The 25,349-nt window shown below is 37.7% G+C and overlaps 1 protein-coding gene across 3 annotated transcripts; it reads right to left on the bottom strand.

Moving 5' to 3' along the window:
- Nucleotides 1–735: 735 nt before the first annotated feature.
- dazl (deleted in azoospermia like) lies at nucleotides 736–22,875 on the bottom strand. 3 transcript variants are annotated; one of them, XM_062984622.1, is made up of 11 exons: nucleotides 22,671–22,875; nucleotides 19,532–19,672; nucleotides 18,085–18,176; nucleotides 16,765–16,816; nucleotides 12,898–12,964; nucleotides 10,344–10,474; nucleotides 7,421–7,498; nucleotides 6,271–6,321; nucleotides 3,398–3,502; nucleotides 2,048–2,146; nucleotides 736–1,583 (listed from the first exon to the last, which is right to left on the bottom strand). In XM_062984622.1, exons 1-11 carry the CDS (start codon nucleotides 22,671–22,673, stop codon nucleotides 1,530–1,532), a joined length of 873 nt encoding a protein of 290 aa, XP_062840692.1. In that variant the 5' UTR covers nucleotides 22,674–22,875; the 3' UTR covers nucleotides 736–1,529. The 3 variants fall into 3 exon arrangements, with proteins under 3 accessions (XP_062840692.1, XP_062840691.1, XP_062840693.1); XM_062984621.1 differs by lacking the exon at nucleotides 22,671–22,875 and adding an exon at nucleotides 22,398–22,631; XM_062984623.1 differs by lacking the exons at nucleotides 2,048–2,146; nucleotides 22,671–22,875 and adding an exon at nucleotides 22,398–22,631.
- Nucleotides 22,876–25,349: the final 2,474 nt, after the last annotated feature.

The raw sequence follows: 25,349 nt of genomic DNA, 5'->3' as shown, positions 1-25,349 counted from the left end.
AACCTCTTTGGAGTCCCCACAGGGCTGAGAAAAGCGGTATAGAAATGTAACAAATAAATACATAAATATTAATAAGTGTGTTTATTAATTAACTTGTAACATTTGGCCTTCTGAATTTAAAGAAACTCCTCAAAGGCTTCAAACTACATTTTAGAGCCATCGGAAACTCAGATCATATAAAGCATATTATTTGCAAACTAATACCAATTTCAGCAAGGAAAATGTACCGTAATATTTTAAAATTTTTTATATCTGTACATTACCTTACTAACCTGATTATTCATATTTACAATAAAACCTCCTCTGTATCTCTTTTTAAAGCTTCACTAATTATTTGTCTATTCAAGCACAGAAGGGGCACCTTCACTGGGCAGAAGGAAGGAAAAAGTTAATTCACTTCTGTTCCATTCCCAAAAGGTGGCAGTGGTGACTGGTATGTGGGTAAGAGCTAGAATTCTGCCTGCTAAGTCCCCATTTCATTAGCTCAGTCCAGAGAAACCCAGATATTGCTTCATTTTCCAGATAAAATAAATGCACAGAACCTGAGTAAAGACTGGTGTTCTTGAATTTCCCTTGATCCTAAGAATTCTAACCCCCCTGATGTTTTAGGTTCACTAACTGAGACAGTAAGCGAAACATAGTTTGATCAACTTATTTTTGGACATGCTATACATGTGTCTTACATGTGCCTCACTTTCCAGATAAACAATACCTTATATTAAATAACAAAAGAAATCCGTCTCAAAATATTTATTTGTGGAATTCTACTGACATAAAACTCAAGTCTACATAATTAAACTCTTTTCCAAATTCTTTGATTTAAAGTTGGTGACCACTTTTAAAAATCTTAAGATCACAAAAAAGTACTTGTTCATTCCACAATTTTAAGATAAGGGTATTAGCGAAGTTTACTCAGTATATAAAAAAGTGCAACTCACTAAGTATATTAATACCATTAGTTACATCCTTGAGTACACTTTTAATCATCAGTTATAAAACAGACTAAGCAGTATACACAGTTAGTGAAGGCAGTTTCACTGATTGGATTTTTAAGGCAATACTGTACTGAGATATGTATCTATGACACTGAGATGCAACTGAAGGTATATATATTCACCTGATTCAAGTACAGTTTTAAAAATATCTTTAGCAAAAAAAAATTAAGTGTGAGCTGGTAGTAAGTACAGAAGATACATGTTAAAACGTTAATAAACTTTAAGTGCCAACATGCACTAAAATAGAACTTTAAAGTTTACGAATAAACACAAACAATCTAAAAATTGAGAACAACTGTTAATTAGAACACTTAAAACAGATGAAACATACAAACACTTTTAGAAATAAATAACAGAATTTAAACATGTCTAGAAACAGGCAACATAGAAATTACAACCAAATGCTAATTGCAAGGAACGTTTGCCCAAAACGGTACATAATTGCCAAGTGTTTGTCATCTATATTAACTGTAGGATAAAGGTAACAGATGACAAATGGAAGTACTTCAGGTCTTCTGAGTCAATCTCATTAAATCAAACACTTTTAAGAACAGCTCTGCTTCTTCTAAAATGGTGTACTCTCTTCTCCTACAAAAGAGGGGAAGAAAACAAGTAAAGTTAAAACAAAAGATCGTAATTTAAACATCTTCTTCAGAGAACAGTTTCAATTTAAGGTAGTTCTCTATGTAGTTAAAAAAAAGAAGAAACGTTTCTACATCCTCTGTCTTATTGGTATTGTGCCACAAAGGAAAATAATACATTACCCTGAACAAGAACTTCTACAAACCAAGAAAACGAATTCCTTTTCGGAAATAGTGACAACATCTGAATATCAAATTAAGGCTACAAGGAGAATGATCATTTGTTTACAGCTGTCACTGTCAGTCAAGTCTGCAATCTGAATATTTTTTTACCTGTATGCTTTCAAGTGCCACTGTGTCAAACACAGTGTCAGAAATTTTGGTTGTCCCTAGTAATAAAATTCAGTAATATTTATTAAGAACTGCTGTACCAACGTGAGAGCTCTTAGAAGCCTGCAGTCTTATTCATACCTTAAGGTAGTCCTCTTGAGTTACAATATTGTTCCTCAATCGACTGTCTGGATTACACAGACATGATACTACTGTCTGTATGCTTCGGTCCACAGATTTCTAAAATAAAGTTTTATGAGTTTATTGTCAATATTGCATGCGGCATCTATCCTAAAGACTTGAGCATAAAGTTGCATGCACTAAGACCTCTGTAGCAAAGGTTCTTAATCTCCAGAACGGAATCATAAGGTAACATTTTGTGCTGAGGCACGTTTTTTAATATGTCTTTTTCTAAAATATCACAGCAGCAACTCAAGAGGGAAGTTACAATTTCTTCTCCACTGAAGAAGTCCTTTTCCCAAAGAATATGAATTTCCTGATGCATTACAGAACAATTTAATGGCTAAGAAGAAAGCTTCCACATGTTATTGGAATTTCTGAACCTTCCGAAGTCATTTTAGCTAATACTAATATTCTGACAGTCGTTTTAGCTAATATTAATATACTAACAGTTATAAAGTTAATATAAGTAAACATTTATACTAAATGTAAGTATGTATATATTTATTGAAAGCAACTTTAGGTTGATGGTCAAACAAGATTAAAATTGGGTGGGGCGAGGGTTAGGAGAGAAGTGGCTTACAATACCAAAAAGGCCTTACTCAAGATGCATGGGTTTGGACAGAGTAAATGCAGAAGCAGTTCACTGCACAATTAAAAGTTTTAATAAAATAAATAATGTGGTCTAGGAAACCATAGACAACACCCCCAATTCAATATATTGTAGGTCTTGTGACCCTCTGCAAATGCAGATACATAGTTTCCAACATGACACTTTTTGTTGGAAGTCTTACTAGGAGAGAAGTAAACATTCCCAACCCTTATGACACTAAAACCTCCAGTTTAAAGTTTGTTCAGATATTTGATACATAAGAATCCTGTAAGAACATCAAATGAAAAATTAAGTTAAATGAAACCGCTCATGCGGTTTTCCAGCAATAAGCAATGATTCAGAGAAACCATTCTATGTTTCACCATACAACGCCGCCTTCCAACTCCAGAAATACAAAACCCAAGATAGTAAAAGTCATAATATCACTGCCATGCACTTCTGTCAACAGTTAGTACAGAAATGTTAGCAAACATGGGACAAAATACAGAATTAAGCAATAAAGTCAGTACTTGTTGCTAAATAAGCTTCAATATTTTATTCAATACTAATCGTGCTGGCCTGAGGACGAGAGAGAAGAAATATATCTTCTCATAATCTGATCTTACTTTTCTCTTGTGGCCCCTTATTTCACCACTAAACTGACATCTTATCTAGTTCAGTACATATAAAAAGGAGATTGCAGAAGAAATCACATATACCTTTTGTGGACTATTTGCACAAGATTGGGCAGTGTCAGCCATAGAACACTCCAACTGGTCAGTACCTACATCCATTTCACCACCATAATTCATTGTGGTATATGCCTGTGAAAAATATGAAGTTAAAAAAGTCAATATAATTAGAGAGTAAGATTGAAACAGAAGTATTATATGCAATTTTGCAACAGAAGGCAATTCAGAAGTACAGTGTTCCCTCACTACTTTGTGGTTCGCTTTTTGCGGATTCACTGTTTCGCAGCTTTTCAATAAACTCTAAAAGACTATTATAAATCATAAAAATTACAATTTACAGCCTAAGGAAGGGAGGAAGGAGAAGCCGAAGGGAGAGAAAAGGAGCCCAAGCAGCAATGGAAGAAGGAGGAGATTTATCAACACACGATTGGTTGATAAAGACTTAAAATAGTGTATAACTACTAAAATAATGTATAAATATATAGCGTCCCTACTTCGCGGATTTTCACTTATTGCGGGTGGTCCTGGAACCTAACCCTGCGATAAGTGTAACTGTACTGGTTAGAAAATAAGGTAAACTCTATTACTTATTTTTCTATTCACTTGTAGCAATCTATACTGGACATGAGCCGAGTGAATGTCTGGATTAAGCTACTATGGATCATAAGGACAGAACTGTCAGCTTTGTGTAACACAAGAAGACTTTTCTCAGGGTCTCCACTACCTAATTTCCCACCCCCACTTTACAACTGTTATTCATAGAATTTTCCCACAGATGAAACCTTTTGAATTTCCAGCTATATATCTTAATGGTTTGTTGCAGCTTGTTGAATTGAAAGCCATTCTTTTTTTAAAGTTCTGACCTTCTTTGCTATCTTAATTTTTTTAAGACAATAAAATGACTTGTTAAGATCTCATATAACATAAAATAAGATCAAACAGGTCTCAAACTGTTATCAGAACTCATTATTCAAACAGAAACTTTTACATGCACTCATAAGCCTGCCATAACCATACCAGGAGAAATTTCTGGTTTTTTTCATAGCCAAGGATTGAAAAAGACCAACATTCACACTTAATTTGATTAGCAAATACACTCCAAAAAACAAAAAAACCCCAAAAAAACAGAACAGCAAGATTACAATTAGAACTTAACAATTTTAGGCAAGACACCCCACCCTTACAACCTATTACATGAGTAAGGCTACCAACCCAAGAGTAACAGCATATTCAGCATTCCAGTCTTCCAGTATAATGTAACTACATTGGAGGATGCTGGACGATAGGTTGAATCATTCATTCATAATGCTTTGCCCTCTGTGACTGGAAAACTACCAAGGCACAATTTGTTGGAGAGCTCTTTTCATAAATGCACCACCAAAAAAGTAAACACAACCAAATTTACAACATGAGTAAAGTGAAGCCTAGGATGAAAATTGGTGAGGAATAATGGACAAAATCTGAGACAAGTTTCATATCACAATGCTTTGATAAAACAGGTCTGTTTTTAAGGATGTTATTTTTTACTGTAGCAACAAGGAGGGAGGCTTAACCCATTCCTTCCCACCAAAGCCTTGGTAAAAAAAAAATCGCTCCCGAACTTTTGAAAACTAAGAAAGCTCCTATTGATGCCTACATCCCTGACAGACATATTAGTTCTCAAAGAGACAGTCTTTTTTTAGGCAGCAGAGTTAGGACTTTCTGTCATTTTCCATACTTTAAGCAACTCTCAAAGCTATATTCAACTCCTTGAAGCAGTTGTTACTTCTGGAATGAAGGCATCTAAAGGATTTTCTTGCTGATAAAATTATTTCTTGAACACCTGAACAGAAACAATACACTGCATAGTAAAACTTGTACAGTGGCTTAAAGAATCAAAGACACCAGAAAAGGAAGTTGAGATCTTCAGATATTCTTTCCTAAGTGTAACCTCACAAGCTCAATTATGACAAAATTAGATATGGCTGTTACTCAAGATCACAGCAAAATCATAAAAGAGGCCAGGTCAAAAAATCTTCTCTTGAGCTTATCGCCTGTTCCTATCTTTATTTCCTTAGGTACTAAATAAAAGCAGGACAGACAGTCCCCAAGTTACAAAAATCCAACTTACAAATGACTCATAGTTAAGAATGGGAGTGAGACAACAGGAAATGAGAAATCTACTCATAGAAATGAAAGCGTTATCATGGGGAAAAGATGTCTCCACTGAAGTTTGATCACCAATCCTTGTTTCAACAACAATCCAATTTTTTCAAAATCCAATTATCACAGAGACAGAAAGTGAGGTGAAATCTTCTGAACAGGGTCACAGACAGCAGAACAAACACTACAGGGGTGTTAACCCTTCCCTATGCTATATATCTGTCTATTTGACTGGAGTTACACTTATAAAATGTACCTGTTCTGACTTACATACAAATTAAACTAAAGAACAAACCTACAGAATCTATCTTCGTTCATAACTTCTAGTGGTTCGCTCATAGAATGTTATGCTGCTACCATTTGCTTTACATTGTTAACCACTTAATTCCATATTTGACTCTGGGTTAGTTTAAATCACTTTAGTTGTTTTTCAACGCTCTGTAATTTGTTGATTCCACTGTTTTTGGTGTCTTCATACAACTTCTAGATTTTATGTATTGAATTTTGATTTAAATACATGAATAATTTTATAAACAGGAAGATCAAACTAATTTTTACTTGAGCCAATGAACAAATTATCTTTAGCAGTTGCTCCAGAAAGCTGAAAAGGAATGCCTTGTAGAACCCACATTCATTGCAAAGAGTGCTTCTATTTTTAATAAGCCATCCTCAGAAGATTATTTCAGCCTGACAATTTTTCTTGGTCTATTCTAGTTGCCTGAATTTTTATACTTAAATAAAAAGGGTAATTTTCTTACCGGGGGCACAATGTAATTTCTTGGCTCTCCAGGAGGCCATTGGGGTGGAACCTTAAAAAAAAAAAAAGGATATCAATGTCCAGCAGTTTTGAGCACTGCATATTTTAAATATAAGTACTGTACCACCATTAACACTTGATGATGTATAAAAACAGTTACTTTAATATGGAGTTTATCCATCAAGTTTAAAGAAACAGAGGCAAGATTGGCAATAAATGCTACTTACACAAGATGGAACATTCTAAGTCTTTGGAAAGAGGGGCAGGAAACAATATGCAATTCAAGTTTAATTTTTCAATACTCAAGATTGCCATCCAATTTTTATTTTTCATTTTTATTCTTTCATTTCTAATAAACTTTAGCTAATTTCTCTGCTATTCAAAAACCACCAAGTTCAAAAACTCATGTAGGTTTAAACAGTTTAAAATTATGCGAACCCCAAACTTTCAATATTGGCTGTCAACTCAAAAGACATGTTTTGTGTTGATTTTAACATTACAAGATGGAGACATTGATACAATAATCTCTAAACCAAAAGTGGACAAATAGAAGCTGTTTTTACAATCCCGGACTCTTTCCAGATTTCCTTCTGCAATCATTTTCCTGGCAAAACAAGGATGAATTGCCACTTTTGGGAACCTCACTTTTGGAGCAGTGATTCATCTTCTAAATAAATGTCAGGCATTCTTGCACTGTTCAAAATTTAAAAACCCAATTTTTCTTCAAAGCCACAAGTGAACTTCCAGCCATTTCTAGTTTTATTTTCTTTAAAAAATATTTTGCCAGTCCATTTGGCTTCCAGATCATCAGAAGGGCACAAATTTGGCCCTCGGAACTTACCAAAGATCATATTCTTGCTCTAAACAATGATAAATGAAAAGTTTTTTTCTAGTTTAAAGTTACATTTTTATATTAAGCTATATCATTGCCATTTATCATTGTGTGCATACATATAGAAACAAATATATATTTCATTGAATATATCTTTACTATTATGATTATGCCTTCCTATGGGCTCCTCCCCATAGCCATGTAGAATTCCTTCTGATTCAGTCTGTATCTGAGGTAAGCCTCACCTAAATATGTTCACTTGAAATCGGAGATCAAAAATAATTTCCAAGTTTCTAAAATTTAGAATATTCATACAAACCTGATAATTGTAAGTTGGCTGGTATCCCATAGGAACTTGATGCTGAATTAATAAAGCTGGCGAACCATAGGGATATGTCTGTAAATTAAAATATAAAGGTACAGCTGGGTATCTTTCTCTCCATCAATAGGATAGATAACAAATGCTAGATGTTAAGGATTTTGAATAATTGTTCTGAACATTTTCAAACATTTCCTTACAAGACTCAATTCATGAACAAGCTAGGTTCAATTATCAAACATGTGACACTGTTAACTAGTTTACAACCAAAAGCTAAACACTTTGTTGCTTACAGAAGCTAATATAAGATTGTTACTCACTTTCCCCTCTAGAATGAGAGATTTAAACTATAATTCCTAGTTAACAACAACTTTGCTGCTGAATCATAACTTGACAAATGAGTTTGTACCATTTGTTAAAAAAATCAGGATATCAAACTAAGGGCACACAAAGGGTACAAGAGCATGAATCACAACTGAAGATTTTCACTTAAAATTGGTGACAAGGCCTAGCTTGAAGCATGACTTCGATGATTTAGATACTAGAAATTGCAATATATGACTAAGTAATGAAGGAAGATGGCTGTGTTGGGAGATGGCGGCATTTGGTTAAAGTTCTCAGAGGCACTCGTGTTTGAATTTGCTAGCAGTTTGTTATTGGTTAGTGTAACAACACAAAGATAAATCGGTCAAAGATATGAAGGAAGTTGGTGACCTGAATCCTGAGTAGGACAGCAGAAAAGTGAAATTGAAGTGTAAGAATATAGAAGCATTTTTACTCAGAGAGAAGACTCTAAACTGTAAATCAGCCAGGGAGTTGTAAGTTTATTGTCTGGCTGTTTAGCAGTTGGGGAAATTGATGGATACCCTATGAATGACCTGAATTAGCTCATTCATAGCTAATTCAACTGTTCTTACATTCCAGTCGCCTGATTCCTGGGTCATTTGCTGACTGGAACATAGTACAGGAACCTTGGAGTCCTGCTGGATGATCATTTGTGTCTGTGCTCTTTTGCTGGGATAGCAGCAAAATCATGTGCTATATATACACTCAATGTCTAAGTCTAGAAATTTCAGTCAAAAAATCAACCCGAACAATCTGGATTAATTTATCCTAGGATGAATATAAGTACTATACTTAGAATGACAGAATCATAGAGTTGGAAGAGACCTCATGGGCCATCCAGTCCCACCCCTGCCAAGAAGCTGGAAATCGCATTCTAAGCACCCCCGACAGATAGTCATGCAGCCTCTGCTTAAAAGCCTCCAAAAAGAAGTAGCCTCCACCACACTCCGGGGCAGAGAGTTCCACTGCCGAACAGCTCTCACCAGTGAGAAAGTTCTTCCTAATGTTCAGGTGGAAACTCCTTTCCTGTAGTTTAAAAGCCATTGTTCCGCGTCCTAGTCTCCAGGGCAGCAGAAAACAAGCTTGCTCCCTCCTCCCTATGACTTCCCCTCACATATTTATATGTGGCTATCATGCTTCCTCTCAGCCTTCTCTTCTGCAGGCTAAAAATGCCCAGGTCTTATTGAAAAAGGAGCCACCTCTTTCTCTGAGTAGTGACAAAAGACAAGTGATTAGTTTGTCCTGAGAGAACTTTCTCTGCTGTGGCACTGTTTCTGGCCTTTTTGAATCCATGGGCAGGAAAATGGTGGCAACTATTGCCAAGAGCAGCTGCTTATAAGGTTGAGCTGGAACTTCCCTTGCTCCATGGAATGATCCTAAGTAAAGGTAAAGATTTCCCCTGACGTTAAGTCCAGTTGTGTCCGACTCTGGGGGTTGGTGCTCATCTCCATTTCTAAGCCGAAGAGCCGGCGTTGTCAGTAGACACCTCCACGGTCATGTGGCTGGCATGACTGCATGGAACGCTGTTACCTTCCCGCTGGAGTGATATCTATTGATCTACTCACATTTGCATGTTTTCAAACTGCTAGGTTGGCAGAAGCTGGAGCTAACAGCGGGCGCTCACTCCGCTCCCCAGATTTGAACCTGGGATCTTTCGGTCTGTAAGTTCAGCAGCTCAGCGCTTTAATGACCCTAGACTTATCCAAAATTACCCCCAATTTTCTGCTCTCAACATAAACAAGTCAATTTATACATACATATATATAGTAATGTCCTTTTTTTGAACATCCACAGAATCACATATATTTTACAATTAGGACTGCCCGCCTGCTTGTCCAGGTCTTAGCTAAGTCACAGCTGCATTACTGTGATAGCCTACTGGCAGATTTTGCTTCATGCTCTCTTCCTACTTTGGTTTTAATCCAGAACAGGGTTGCTCAGATTGTTTTAAATCTCCCCAAAAATATTCACATCTCTTCTCCCTACAGATCCCTTCACTGCCTACCAGTTTGGGCCTGGTATTTAAGGAGGCAAAAGACTTGTGCCTGTTCCATCAATATGTATAGCTGTCAAGATTGCAGGTCTTTCAATCCCTTGTTCTGCATATGTATGATGGATCTCTGGCTGGAGGAGAATCTCACATATTTTTATTGAATACCTTCCCTCTTTGAATTACCAGATTATGTTGCTGAGTTGAGGCTGAGACAGGGTGCTGGAAATGTCACTTCATATATATTTGTAGTTATGTTTTAGTCCTTGTCCTCGATTGTTAATGTCGATGGTTTGCAATTTGGTGAAGAGTATTATAAATAAACATCATCACCATCACCATTCAAAGAAATCTGACATCAGTATTAGTTTCTAACCACAGTCAAGATTCACACATGGTGGAACACTGTCCCATTCATGTCTTAGACAGAGTAGTAAAATAGATCAAAGGCTGCAGAGGCCCAATTAAAATTTGACACAAATCTCAAACTTCGATAGTACAATTTGACTTAATCATACAAACTAAAAAAAAAATCAAGATTAGTCACACAACATGCTTACTAGAATAAACCACTCAAAAAACCTTTACCTGAATATACTGTGTGACAGGGCTCATCATGGCTGGAGGCTGCATATATGTTTCTTGGTTATTCCAAACACTGTGGAACTGAGGTGTGGGTGAATTAATAAGCACAGGCCTGGGTGGCACATGATAGGCACCTTTGGAGACAAAAATGTTGAGAATGTTCTCAAACATACAAAACCCCACTACCATATGTTATTATGGCACGAAAATACTTTTTCTCTTACATGGCAGTAACTATAGTCCTTCAAAGATTCCCGGCATGCCACATAGATGTGGTATTATAGCTTAAAGACAGCAGGAAAATGGTCCAAAAATGTCAGGCCTATAACTGCCTGGTCCTACTCTAGTTCTACAGAAATTGGAACTACCGTGTTTCCCCGAAAATAAGACCTCCCCAAAGAATAAGACCTAGCAGGGTTTTGGGGGGATTGCCAAATATAAGGCCTCCCTTGAAAGTAAGACCTAGCAACTAAGGCTGCAGCAGAGTTCCATTGGGAAGCATAGCTGCAGGGCAGAAGCAGCAGTCATTCATACACCGGAGGGAGGGAGGGAAAGTGCTTGCTTTCTGTGCCTCCCTCCCTCCCTGCCTTGCCTGTCCCCTAGCCGAGGCTTGAAGAACCTTCCGTGGCTGCTGCCGTTTCTTCCTTCCTTCCTTCTCCCTCCTGGCCATGCTGCCTTGCTTCCCAGAGGCTTCTGATTGGCTCCTGGAGCCAGGGCAAGGGAGGGTGGGAGGGAAGGAAGAGGGCTTTCCACTCGTCCCCAAGGCTCCTTAAAGGTACAGGACGCATTGGGATTCTCCTCTCATCCTTATTCCTATCCTATGCCATGAAACTGATTATTTTATATTATTATTCTATTGCCATATTATTATCATATTCTGTTACTATTATTATATCCCATTATTATATTGTCCTATTAATATATTTTAAATCATTATATTTTTCTATTATATTATATCATTATATTATTATTCTATTATTATTCTATTATATTTTCATATTACTGTATATTATTATTCTATTATTAAATTCCATTTTATATTACCCTATTAATATATTTTATATCATTATATTCTATACTATTATTCTATTATATTATCATATTATTATTTTATTATTAGCATATTCTGTTATTATTATAATATTCCATTTTATATTATCCTATTAATATATTTTATATCATTCTATTCCATTCTATTATTCTATTATATTATCCTATTATTATTATATTATTATGCTATTGTTATTATATCCCATTATTATATTATCCTATTAATACCATATTATTATCATTTTCTGTTATTATTATATCCTATATTATATTATCTCATTAATATATTGTATATCATTATATTATTATTATATTATCATATTATTATTATTATTATAGTATATTATATTATTCATCATTCATGACTACATTGAAACTAGAATAGAGAGAAATCAGCGTGAAAACCTTGTGAAACCTAAATTGCAAGAGGTACCATAGATTGTACATGTAAATAATGGCAGTAACAAGAAATTCTTGATAGGATTCATAGTTTGTCTGTTATGCTGGTTTGTGATGACAACTACTTTACAGTATATAATAAATGTTCATTTTGTTGTTCAACAATAAATGTGAGCTCTTCTTCATGGAAAAATAAGACATCCCCTGAAAATAAGACCTAGTGCATCTTTGGGAGCAAAAATTAATATAAGACCCTGTCTTATTTTCGGGGAAACAGGGTAGCACTAATGGACAGCACTAATGGAGCTGCACTATTTATAAGACTTACTACGCAATGCCACTCATGTTCACTGAGCAGCAAAATTGCAATGAAGATTGCATCCTTAAAATGTTGTTTTTAGCAGGAATTATGCAAGCTGGTGCAAAGTAGCAAGTGCCAGTATGATGATTATCGTGATTTAAACTATAGCAGGAATATTTAAGTTTGCAGTTTCAAAATGCCTCCCTTCACATAGGCATGAGTAAGCATGGCTGCAAATGTAGAAAGGAAATTATCCCTTCCTTTGACCCACAGTGGGTTATACCCACTTTAGTACCCAAAATAAACACGGTTGCCACCTACGTCAGTGACAGTGCCAACACCAGAAACTCTACATTTTCCCTTTAGTAGCCAAAGAAGGCCATCAACTCTTTTCAAAATGCTTTGGAAATAGCAGCTAGTCACGATGCCTTTGCTCCAACACTCCTGGGAGCAAGCAAGACATTCCAAAAAGGGCTGGCAGCCTCCCTCCTGCTCCTTTTTTTCTGGTGATGATTGGAGGATGTCAAAGCCCCTGTGGAGGCCATCACTGCCTTCTCTGTCCTCCTCTCTTTCCTCAATTAATGCCTACAGGAGTTTGCCTGGGCAGGGAGAGGAAAAGGCAGGCAAGAAAGAGAGACAGAAGACTGATACCATGGTTTTCTGCAACAACTAGTGTATCAATGTGTTTTAAAAAGAGGACACTGGGGAAAGTAGAAGACAAGAAAACCAAGTCTGGGGGCCACTTGCAACTCTCAGACCACACAATTGTCTCTTCCCATACAAGAAATCAAGCAAAACATCACTCACATAAGTTTGGGTGTTTTCTTATTGCAGGTCCTAGTTTAAGTTTCTTTCCATGAAAGTTGATTTGTGACTGGGGAAAAAAAGCCAAATGTATAGGTTTGTTATATATTTTGAACTGTTAAAATATTCCTAAAAAACTCATGCAAATATATGCATGAATGGAATGCAAATATACAAATCAAGCTGTAGTGTACATATGCCAAAAGAATTACCAATTCCTTTTGAAATGGCCTATATGATGCACTTCTATTAACACACAATGTCCACCTAAATAATGGTGACATTCTGTGTTAATAGAAGAGGAAGACACACAAGGGATCATATTGTAAGCATTTATTTGATAATACACCATACCAAAGAATTTCAGAAGAAAACCAGCCTCGGCTTTTCAGGTTATAGCAAAGCTCATGTATATATTATAAACTATGGATTGCTCTTAAAATAAATAGTTGTACCATAACATATGATTATTCTAGTGTGCAGGATCACTGTTAAGAGAACAGAATATAAAGAAATGGAATCAAACTGAGACTACCATGCCTTGAATACATGACTCAGTAGAGAAGACACTAGTATTTTGCAAGGTAGAGAAGAGGTAGACCACACTGTAGATGGCTATCCAATCCAAGCAAACCACAGCTCTGAATTTCTAAGACCCGAATGAGGCTGCTGATGACAGTGTTATGTAACCATCTGTCATTCGCAGGGGGTGCATCTATAATATAGAATTCATGAAGTCTGACAATATTTTAAATGTCAATGGTATGGAATTATAGGATTTGTTGTTTGCTGAGGCACCAACACTCTTTGACAGAGAAAGCTAAAGACTAGGGAAAACTACAGCTTCCACAATTGCACAACACTGAGCCATAGCAGTTCAAGTGGTGCCAAAATGCATTATTTCTACAATGTAAATGCACCTAGGATCATCTTAAGTCCAAAGTTAATTAAGTATTAGGTGGTGGACAACTCCATTTCACCAGCGTAAATTTCAGCTATTTTTTTTTTAAAAACAGCTTTTTTTACGAGGAAGCCTATTTTTTGATACCACCACCCTGAATCATGTCCCCAAGTTACGGACAAGATAGGTTGTATAGGTTTGTTCTTAAGCTGAATTTTTATGCAAGTCGGAACAGGTACATTTTTAAGTGTTAACTCCAACCATACATATATGTACAAGGGAGGGGGGGGGGGAGAGTGCAAGCACTTTGGATAGTATAGGGAAGGGTTAGCACTCCTGTGATAATTTGATTTTTTTTTAAATGGGCTTGTTGTTGAAACAAGAATTGCTGATGAAGCTTAAAGGAAGACACATTTTCACCATGATAACTCTTTCACTTATGTGCATTCTGAATAGTTAAAAGCTGGACAACTCATTGGTAGATGTTGTAAATCTTACTTTGAAAGATATTATGTTCTAATGCTCTGAAAGAAGCAGTTGTGAGTCCTTACACCTTAGCTATTTGCCAGTTTAGAAGTCATTTTTTGGTCACCGTGAGCTTGTAATTCTATTGTGACCAAGCACAATTAAAACACCACCTGTCCCAATTCACTTGTGACTCACACAGCCTCCCAACACAACCATTTCTGTGTTGTCTGAGAATGGAGATCAGCAGAGAACGGTCCAGCTATTTTCTCGCAGCTGGAAATGGTGCAACGACATCATCTTCAGGGACCTCTCAACAACCTAAGAGGTTCCTGCAGATACTTGTCACAGCACATTCAGCTAGATGCTTTTCTAGTGACCCTTTCCAATCTCTAACAACGTGGTATATGAATATCTTCTGACTGAGGTTTTCAGTTAACATCTTATGATCAAGTGATAATGAAATGCTAGACTTTTTTATATTGAGCCTAGTATTGAGAACAGCTCCCATCTGGGTGTAGTCCAAGTTTTAAGACATAAACTACCCAAAGTTTTGGGGTTGTGCCTCATCACCTACACTACATTCCATTCATCCCGATCCCTTCTCTGTTACCAAAGAAATTGTGCAAGTCCTAAGCAATGACAGCCAGGATGTGAATAAAGCAAACCTGAAACTTAATTCAGACAAGATAGTGGCTTTATTGGTCAGCAGACAAGCTAATCTGGTGACTAGACTACAGCCTGTCTTGGTTAGGGTTGCACCCTATGAAAAGCCACGTTTATAGTTTGGGATGTCTTGGATTTAATATTACCCTAGGAAGATGGATAAAAGTGCCTCTGCCTAGCTTCAACTAATGCTAGCTTTACCACTTTCATAGGAAGACAGAACTGGGTTCAATTATGTATAATTTACTCTCCATTTAGACTGCCTCAGAAAATACATATACAAAATGTAGTTAGTACAGAATATAGCAGCTCAACTTCTGTCTCGTGTGTCATTTAGATACGTTTTACCTGCTTTGGACCCAATATATTTACTTGAACAATTTGTTTCCAGGTCAAGGTGTTGATCATGACATATAACACAAAGCTACCTGGAAAAAGCCCATCATGTTTAAGCAAGTTTATAATATAAAGTTTTGATTAAAGGCCCTAGTCTATATTTCAGCAGATTAAAATCTTCTGCTTACTACAGAGGCCAGAGTAGAAGGTGGCAGAAGAAAAGGTATTTTCTGAGGGATGTCTCAAACTCTGGAACACATTCCCAAGCAAGATTGTATAAGTTACATCCCTATTGGTTCCAGTGAATTGTACAGCAAACACTTTTATGCCAGTTCTTTTGAGTTTAAAACTTTGTCTTCATTTAAAGAATGCCTTGGTTTTACTTGCACTGTCTTTGAAATATTGTAAATTATACTGCTTATTGCTATGAGAACAATCATCATTATGTTTAAAAATTATACACATTTACAAAGAATTTATGATCTCAGGAATAAATAACAATCAGCAATGATTAAAAGAGAAGACAAAGCTGAACAGCTATAATTTAAAATAATGATTTCTTGATACATTAAATGTAGACTGTATGCATTTCCTTTAAAAAGATATTTGGAGCAACACCTTTTAAGGTATAATTACTAAGTAAATCAATTAAAACTATTTCTTTTAAAATTATTCAAAACAATCCAGCTAAATCCATCAAAGAACATCTCAATATATCAATTAATCTTTTTTTTCTGAATAGCAGCTTGAAATTTTTCTTGCTATTGTTTGATAATGGAGGTTGAGCCTCCCTTATTCCAGAAATCTTAAAACCAACCACCATGTTTTGCCAGCAGGCACCCACTTCTGTCTTCAATGCACAGCTCCAGCACTACTGCTCATTCGTCTTTCAGATCCTCAGTCTCTCACTAGTTTCGTATTTTGTTTGTATATTACTTGTGTTGCATATGAGATGTGCGGGCTGGAGAGAATCTGAGAGATGAGTGAACATATTATTATTTGTAAATATAGGTACAACAACCATAGTAGTGTCCCTTATATAAAACAAAATCAAGGGTGGAATTAAAAAAAAGTTTTCAAGCTGTAGACTGTTGAAACTGTGGATACAGAATGCCAACTGCATCCCAAAAAAATCAGAATATGAAGTGCTTCTGGTCCCAAGGATTTTGGATGAAGGATATGCAAACTGTACATTTTTGTGAACAATGTACTTTCCAAGGAACACAGCAGACTAAGAAAACAGGAAAACAGGAGTATGTTCTAATACGTGACTTTATTATTTTCCACTTCATTTGGAAACGAAAATGATTAAGCGCCTTTTGGCAGAGAAGACTCTAAGTAAACTGTTGATCTGAGTCACAACTCACCAACAGAATCTAAACATCACCTACTTTAATCTAATACTGTTTAAATTAGACTTACACTTCCCACAACAAAGAATAGCCAGATTTACAGATAAAGTTCATGCTAGCGTACCACAGGAGCCCAAATGAACAACTTACTTCAACTATTTTCTGTACATCTACATTGTCCAAAAATGAAACAAATCCATACCTATAAAGACAAGAAAAAAATAAGTGCAGTAATGTCAACATTCCAGTCTAGCACCCATGACTAAAGTCAGTTTCATATACTAGAACATCCAGATGTTGCTCAACTAAAATGCATCACCACCCCACAACACTGGCTATGACTGCCAGAAGCTGCAGTGGACAACATGTGAAAGACAACATGCTATTAAAAAAGGTTTTTTTTTTAGCACATTAAGATAACAAACTAAAGAGATCACAGAGATGCAGATTTCAAGTGGAGAATGAGTTACATTGGTAAAGGGTGAAACAGCTTAGCAAAATCAAATATAAAGGAAACCGATTCTGCCCATCATTTTTCCTCTGTTCAAATGTTTATATCCCAGCTTTCAATTGCAAGGTACTAATATCGCTTACAATATAAACTTGAACTATATTCGCTAGTTACATCACAGAAACATGTATGTGAACCAATTATTTTAAAACCAGCATATCACTGAACCATATCTAGCAGAAGGAAACAAGCTCAGACTCTTGGCTCAAACTGTTAGGCTTATGTTACACTAACGTGTTATGGCAGAGCTTTCCAAACATTTCATGTTGGTAACATACAAGTAGAGTCTCACTCATCCAAGCTAAACGGGCCGGCAGAAGCTTGGATAAGTGAATATCTTGGATAATAAGGAGGGATTGAGGAAAAGCCTATTAAACATCAAATTAGGTTATGATTTTACAAATTAAGCACCAAAACGTCATGTTATACAACAAATTTGACAGAAAAAGTAGTTCAATACTCAGTAATGTTATGTTGTAATTATTGTATTTATGAATTTAGCACCAAATTATCACGATATATTGAAAACATTGACTACAAAAATGGCTTGGATTATCCAGATGCTTGGATAAGCAAGGCTTGGATAAGTGAGACTCTACTGTACTTTTTAAACATGCATCATTTTGCGACAGAGTAATCCAGCTTTACTAGCAAGCCAGAGGCTAAACTAACCCCTTATAAAAAATATCCAAACACATACATAAATTGTAATAAAGAAGTGTAGGGGGGGACACAACATATCTCATGAAAACCTTTCATTTGTATTTTTAAAAATACATGATTTATTGCTTATTTCAAAAAGACTCAGAGGTTCCTCATTATGTTCGCACAACACATCTACACAATGCGGCAAATACACTAATGTGGCACAACAGTTTGGAAAGCTCTTTGTTACGATACAGTCATTATAATTGTTATGATGTCAGCAACAGACCTAAACTTATCTATATGCCACTCACCCTTTGGATACACCAGTTCGATCAGTGATTATTTTCACTTCTTTAACTGTGCCATATCGTGCAAAGAAGTTCCGAATTTCCGTCTCATCCATCTAGATACATTATATCATACAAAAATGAATATTGTCACTGTTCTTAGAAGCACAGCTTCAAAATTATTTAAAAATCTCCCAAACTCCCAAACAGTGAACTCTTAGAAGTTTATATCCCGCATGACAAATAAATTACTATTGTTGAATACAGTGAGAAATAGAACTGTTCCAACAAGTTTAGATGAAGAGTATAGACAATGGGTACTTTAGGGTGAAATTAAGAAAGCTAGAGAAAATAGAAGAAAAAAGAATTGAAACAAAGTTTGTAAGCATTAGGGCAGGCATCCTCAAACTGTGGCCCACCAGCTGTTTGGGCCTCCAACTCCTATGGAACAAGCTGACTAGGGCTTTTGGGAGTTGAAGGCCAAAACAGCTGGAGGGCCAGTTTGAGGACTGCATTAGGGAAAAGGAATTAACCTTATTAATCTTGTGGCGGCAGGGCGGATGGCTCATAGTCTAAGAGGAAAATCAAACAAAAAAACCTGATTTCCAGTATGTATCATTTATTAAACAGATTTATCTTTTCATATTTTTAAACAAAAATATCCGAGTTTTTTTGAGGGGGTGATTATTTTAAGAGACTGAGCAGTTTTAGGGACATGAAAATCAGAAAACTGATAAAGCCAAGTTGAAGAAAATAGTTTACTTAGAAAATATTCTAGGTTTGTAGCAATTTTATGTTATACAGGTACAAAACAATTTTAACAATGCTCCAAAACATGTTGTACTGATATAACAGCTAGAACACCAGAATAAGATGCAAAGAACAAGTGTGATTTTTGTGGAAATAGTAATTGTTCTTTATTGTTGAGTTAGAATTATGGCATAGCCTTCTGTTGCTCAATTACTGCTACAAAATGTTTTTGTAAAAATTCTATATAAAGCTTGATTGTGTTTTTGGGGTGGAACGCTGGGCTACCAAACCACATATATCTAATGCTGCATCATTAAATAAACTGCTGGATCCTCAGGATGAAGTAGAACATTACACTACACTCAATCCAATAGAAAATAGATACATACATGTGGTCTCTTTCCAACACTATGATTCTATATATAGAGTGCCATATGGCATAGTGACTTGACAGCAAAACGAGGACTTTAAGAACAAAGTTCAAATCCCTGTTAGGCCATGAAGACCCACTAGACCAGTGGTTCTCAACCTGTGGGTCCCCAGATGTTTTGCCCTTCAACTCCTAGAAATCCTAACAGCTGCTAAACTGGCTTATGAACAAGACTCAGATGAAGGCAATGGTAAACCACTTCAGTAGAAATCTTGCCAAGAAAACCCTGTCTTATGCCTTATGATTGCCGTAAGTCTGAAGCAACTTGAAAACACAGAACAACGAACATACCCTTATATCAATTCCTCCCACAAAAACGGTATTTGGCATGATTTTCCCTTCAGGAAGGACATATCCTTGGCTTGTTGCAGGCAACTGAGTGCTTTCATCCCAAGGAATGCTTGTATTCTGAGCATCTTGATTTCCAGCAGACTGCAAAGCAATAAAAGAGATTTCCTTAAAAGACATTTTCACACTTTAGTCTAAGTGCAATTAGTGATACAAATGCTACTATGAAGACCATTAAATTTTAGTTTGTCTATAACATTAACATATAAGCCTATATTGGTCAGCTTTATTCACCTTGCAGGTTTAACTAAACTCACATCTATACACATCTCTTTACAAACTATTTTGTAACTATTATTCTGCTGTCAAGAATTCCATGACTGCATGTTGCTTAAGTCACATTGACCGACCGTCTGCACAGGGTTCCAAACTTCGAACTTTAACACAACTGTTCAATGCTAAGGCTTCCCGCCCAATAGAACTGTAGAGAGTCTACTGAACAGGCCAGTACCTGCCGCATACCAGTACTGCCATCTGTTGAGGAGTTAAGAAGGTGGAGGCATTACTTTTCATTCAACCCTTGTATATCTGTGATATGTTCAGGGTGGGAGAAGGAACTGTGTGCCAGGTGTGAATGTTTCAATTGGCCACCTTGATTAGCAATGAATAGCCTTTCAGCTTCAAGGTCTGGCTGCTTCCTGCCTGGGGGAATCCTTTGCTGGGAGATGTTAGCTGGCCGTGATTGATTCATGTCTAGAATTCCCATTTTTTCTGAATGTTGTTCTTTATTTACTGTCCTGATGTTAGAGTTTTTTTAATACTGGTAGCCAGATTTTGTTCATTTTCAATTTTTTGTTGAAATTGTCCACATGCTTGTGGATTTCAATGGCTTTTCTGTGTAGTCAGACATGGTGGTTGTTAGAGTGGTCCAGCATTTCTGTGTTCTCAGATAATATGCTGTGTCCAGGTTGGTTCATCAAATGCTTTTTCACCTTCTCCATCTGTGTCCTGGTGGCCTTACCAAACTATGAAACCCACGATTCCATAACATGGAGTCATGGTAGTGGTGTCAAAGTGTATTACAATTCTCATACCCTTAAATGAACTGCTGCCAGCCAGATTGTGGGTTGGGAACTTTCTCCACAAACATTCTCTGTAACTCAAGGCTTGGACCTACACAGACAAATAATGCAGATTGAATGGCTTTTTATGATCAGTGTACACCAGGCGTCGGTGGATCGAATCCGGGGAGTGGGCTGAGCTCCTGCTGTTAGCCCCAGCTTCTGCCAACCTAGCAGTTTGAAAACATGCAAATGTAAATAGATCAATAGGTACCGCTCCATGCAGTCATGTCGGCCACATGACCTTGGAGGTGTTTATGGACAACACTGGCTCTTCGGCGTAGAAATGGAGATGAGCACCAACCCCCAGTCGGGCACAATGAGACTTAATGTCAGGGGGAAATCTTTGCCTTTACCTACACCAGGCGTGGGCAAACTTTGGCCAGATGTTAGGAATTGTGGGAGTTGAAGTCCAAAACACCTGGAGGGCCAAAATGTGCCCTTTTTCATGTCAGGAGCGACTTGAGAAACTGCAAATCGCTTCTGGTGCGAGAGAACTGGCCGTCTGCAAGGACAGTGCCCAGGGGACGCTGTCCCCTGGGCACTGGATGTTTTTACCATCCTTTTGGGAGGTTTCTCTCATGTCCCTGCATGACGCTCGAGCTGATAAGAGAGAGCTCATCCATGCTCTCCCCAGGGTTGAATTCGAACTGGCAACCTTCCAGTCAGCAACTCAACTTTCAAGTCCTCAGTCCTGCCAGCACAAGGGTTTAACTTAGTTTGCCTATGCCTGGTGTACACAACACATCCATATTTGAACTGCATTGAAGGGCATTATAAGAGGTTACTACACAAGACTATATAATATAGACCTTTATAATGTACTTTGAAGTGCATTATACAAGGCAGTGGTTCCCAACCTTTGGGCCTCCAGGAGTTTGGACTTCAACTCCCAGAAATTCCAGCCAGCTAGCCAGCTGTTGAGAATTGTGGGAGCTGAAGTCCAAAACACCCGCTGTTAGCTCCAGCTCCTGCCAACCTAGCAGTTCGAAACCATGCCAATGTGAGTAGATCAATAGGTACCGCTCCGGCGGGAAGGTAGTGGCACTCCATGCAGTCATGCTGGCCACATGACCTTGGAGGTGTCTACGGACAACGCCGGGTCTTCGGCTTAGAAATGGAGATGAGCACCACACCCCAGAGTCAGACATGACCGGACTTGTCAGGGGAAACCTTTACCTTATGACACCACTACCATGACTCCATGCTATGGAATCATGGGATTCATAGTTTGATAAGGCCACCAGCACACAGACTGAGAAAGTGAAAGAGCGCTTGATGAACCAACCTGGACACAGCATATTATCTGAGAACACAGAAATGCTGGACCACTCTAACAACCACCATGTCTGACTACACAGAAAGGCCATTGAAATCCACAAGCATGTGGACAATTTCAACAGAAAGGAGGAAACCATGAAAACAAACAAAATCTGGCTACCAGTATTAAAAAATCCTCTAAAATCAGGACTGTGTAGACTCAGCCCAAGACGATCAGGGAAAGCAAACGCGGCTTTCTGCCGTCCTGAACCTAAGGCCGCCATTTAATGTGGTTTCAAATAGATAGCGAAACCCATAGGAACCATTCTGAGGCCTAGACTGGTAACGACACAAAAGCACTGGCTTGCTTTGGCGCGCTTTTGGTGGCAGTTTGAAGCTGGCTTCGAAGTGCATTAAAATATCGTCGAGTGGGAGTTATACATGGCCTGAGGAGACAAAATGGCCTGAGGAGACTTCACTCCACTTACTCCTCCGCCATAGGCCGCTGAGCCTTCCCGTCTCCCCTCCAAGGCGTGGCGAGGGCTTCCCGCCTTTTCCACCCCGCTCGAGCTCGACAAGCACCACATCGTCCCTTCAACCGCCGTCTCCCTCAAACCCCTTGAAGCGAGGCGCTCTCAAAGACCCCCTCCGTCCATTACTAGGATCCCCATGTTGGGCTTTTTCCTTCTTCTTCTTCTCGGCGCCTCAAAACAAGGCCCTACAACTCCTTCGGGCGCGCTGTTGCCTGCGCGATGACTTACCATCTCTCTCCCCACGCGCGCGCGCTGCCTTGCTGAGAGGAGGGTTCCCAACGTGCTCCCCAAACCCCAACTTTAAAAAAAACAAACAAACGAGAACAACAACAAATAACCCAACACATGCGCCTCCTTCCCTCAAAACACAATCCCCTCGTCCTTTTAAGCGGCAGGTTAGAAAGGCCCGGCCCAATGAGGCTCAAGCCACACCCTTGAAACGGACCCAGCCGGGACTTTTTCTTTTCATGGAGGGAGGGGGAACTTGTTTGGTGTCGAGCTCTACGCGCTAGGCCTCATTTTTTAGGCCTTTTAAAAACGTTACACATACTGGGGTTGGGTTAGGAGAGGCATAGTGAAACATGGGCCCTCCAGGTGTTTTGGACTTCAACTCCCACCATTCTTCACAGCTTCAGGCCCTTTCCTTTCCCGCCTCAGCCGCTTAAGCGGCTGAGGCGGGAAAGGAAAGGGCCTGAAGCTGTGAGGAATGGTGGGAGTTGAAGTCCAAAACACCTGGAGGGAAGGCCCAAGTTTCACCATGCCTGGGTTAGGATCGTCTTTTGTCCCACTTATTCATTTATGGGCCCTTCCACACACAATATCAAGGCAGAAAACCCCCACAATATCTACTTTGAATGGCCATATATCCCAGTTCATAAGGGATTTTATTGAGCTGTGTGGAAGGGGCCTGTATCTCCCAAGTACAGTAGAATCTCAGCCAACCTTCACTTATCCAACATTCTAGATTATCCAACAGTTTGCCTCCCGCCCCGATCCACAGCTGTTCCTCTATACAGCAAGGACTGAACTTTTTATGGATTTAACTTCCAACAGTGTAGTTACTATGAGTTCATTTTATGCAGTTTTATCTTAATTATTATTTATTTGCTACATTTATATGCCGCCCTTCTCACCCCGAAAGGAACTCAGAGCGGCTTACAAATTAAATTTATATACAATATTATATATATTATATTAGCATAGTACAATACTGGTAATAAATTACTATATTGTACTGTATTTTACATGTAATATTACTAATAATATTGTAATATTATTAGTAATATTACATGTAAAATATAATATATAATTAATATTATGTTGTATTATTAGTATTATATCGTATTACAATATAATATTATGAATATTATATGTATATACAATATGTTATAATTATTATATATTATTGTAAATTATATTGTGTGTGTGTATATATATATATATATATTAGTCAATTTTTTTAGTAGTTATGATTTTGTAGTCAATGTTTTCAATACATTGCGATATTTTGGTGCTAAATTCGTAAATACACTAATTGCTACATAACGTTACCATATATTGAACTTCTTCTGTCAGTTTCTTGTAAAACATGATGTTTGGTGCTTAATTTGTAAAATCATAATGGAATTTGACGTTTAATAGGCTTTTCCTTAATCCCTCCTTATTATCCAACATTTTTGCTTATCCAACATTCTGCTGGACTGTTTATGTTGGATAAGCGAGACGCTACTGTAGTTCAGTGGTATAAATCATTGGTGTGTTTTGTCTCTTTCAAGTGGCAGAAGACTGAGTAAGTAAAACTATTTCTATCCTGCCCTATTTCCCCAAAGGGACTCAGGGCAGCTCACTACATAAAATTATTATTATGTATGTTTATTTATATCCTGCTTTATTTCTCCTGAAGGAGACTCAAAGTGGCTTAATGCAAGCGGCCTTAGCAAACAATTTAAAATATACAAATATACAAACATCGAAACAGATTTAAATATAAACTATTTTAAAAACCACAGTTAAAATTCATTAAAACATTAATTAAATCCATTAAAAAAATTAAAACATATTCAAAGTATTGTCAGAGGCTTTTATGGCTGGAATCATTGGGTTGATGTGGATGGCCATGTTCCAGAAGCATTCTCTCCTGACGTTTCGCCCACATCTATGGTAGGCATAATCAGAGGTTGTGAAGCTTGTTGGAAACTGGTAGTTGTTAGAGTGGCCCAGCATTTCTGTATTCTCAAACAATATGCTGCGTCCAGGTTGGTTCATCAAATGCTGTGCTATAGCTGACTTCTCTGGTTGAATCAAGGAACGTGACAGGCAATGCAGACTAATTCAACCAGAGAAGTCAGCCATAGCAGAGCACCTGATGAACCAACCTGGACACAGCATATTATCTGAGAACACAGAAATGCTGGACCACCCTAACAACCACCATGTCTGACTACACAGAGAAGCCATTGAAATCCACAAGCATGTGGACAATTTCAACAGAAAGGAGGAAACTGTGAAAATGAACAAAATCTGGTTATCAGTATTAAAAAAAACCTCTAAAATCAGGGCAGTAAATAAAGAACACCACTCAAAAACAGGAATTCCAGACAAGAAACAAGCAGGGCCAGCTAATCACCTCCCAACAAAGGATTCCCTCAGGCAGGAAACAGCCAGGCTTTGAAGCTGCCAGGCTATTCAATGCTAATTAATTGCAACATTCATACTTGCCTCAAACAGACAAGAGTTATTTCTCCCAACCTGGACTTTCCACAGATATATAAACCCTACTTGCCTAGTTTCCACAGACCTCACACCTCTGAGGATGCCTGCCATAGATGTGGGCGAAACGTCAGGAGAGAATGCATCTGGAACATGGCCATACAGCCCAAAAAACTCACAGCAACCCAACTCTATCTC

This window comes from Anolis carolinensis, chromosome 6 (genome assembly GCF_035594765.1).
Source record: "Anolis carolinensis isolate JA03-04 chromosome 6, rAnoCar3.1.pri, whole genome shotgun sequence".
NCBI classification, from domain to species: domain Eukaryota; kingdom Metazoa; phylum Chordata; class Lepidosauria; order Squamata; family Dactyloidae; genus Anolis; species Anolis carolinensis.
The sequence above is the reverse complement of the archived record's forward strand: the minus strand, read 5'-3'. Positions and strand labels throughout refer to the sequence as shown.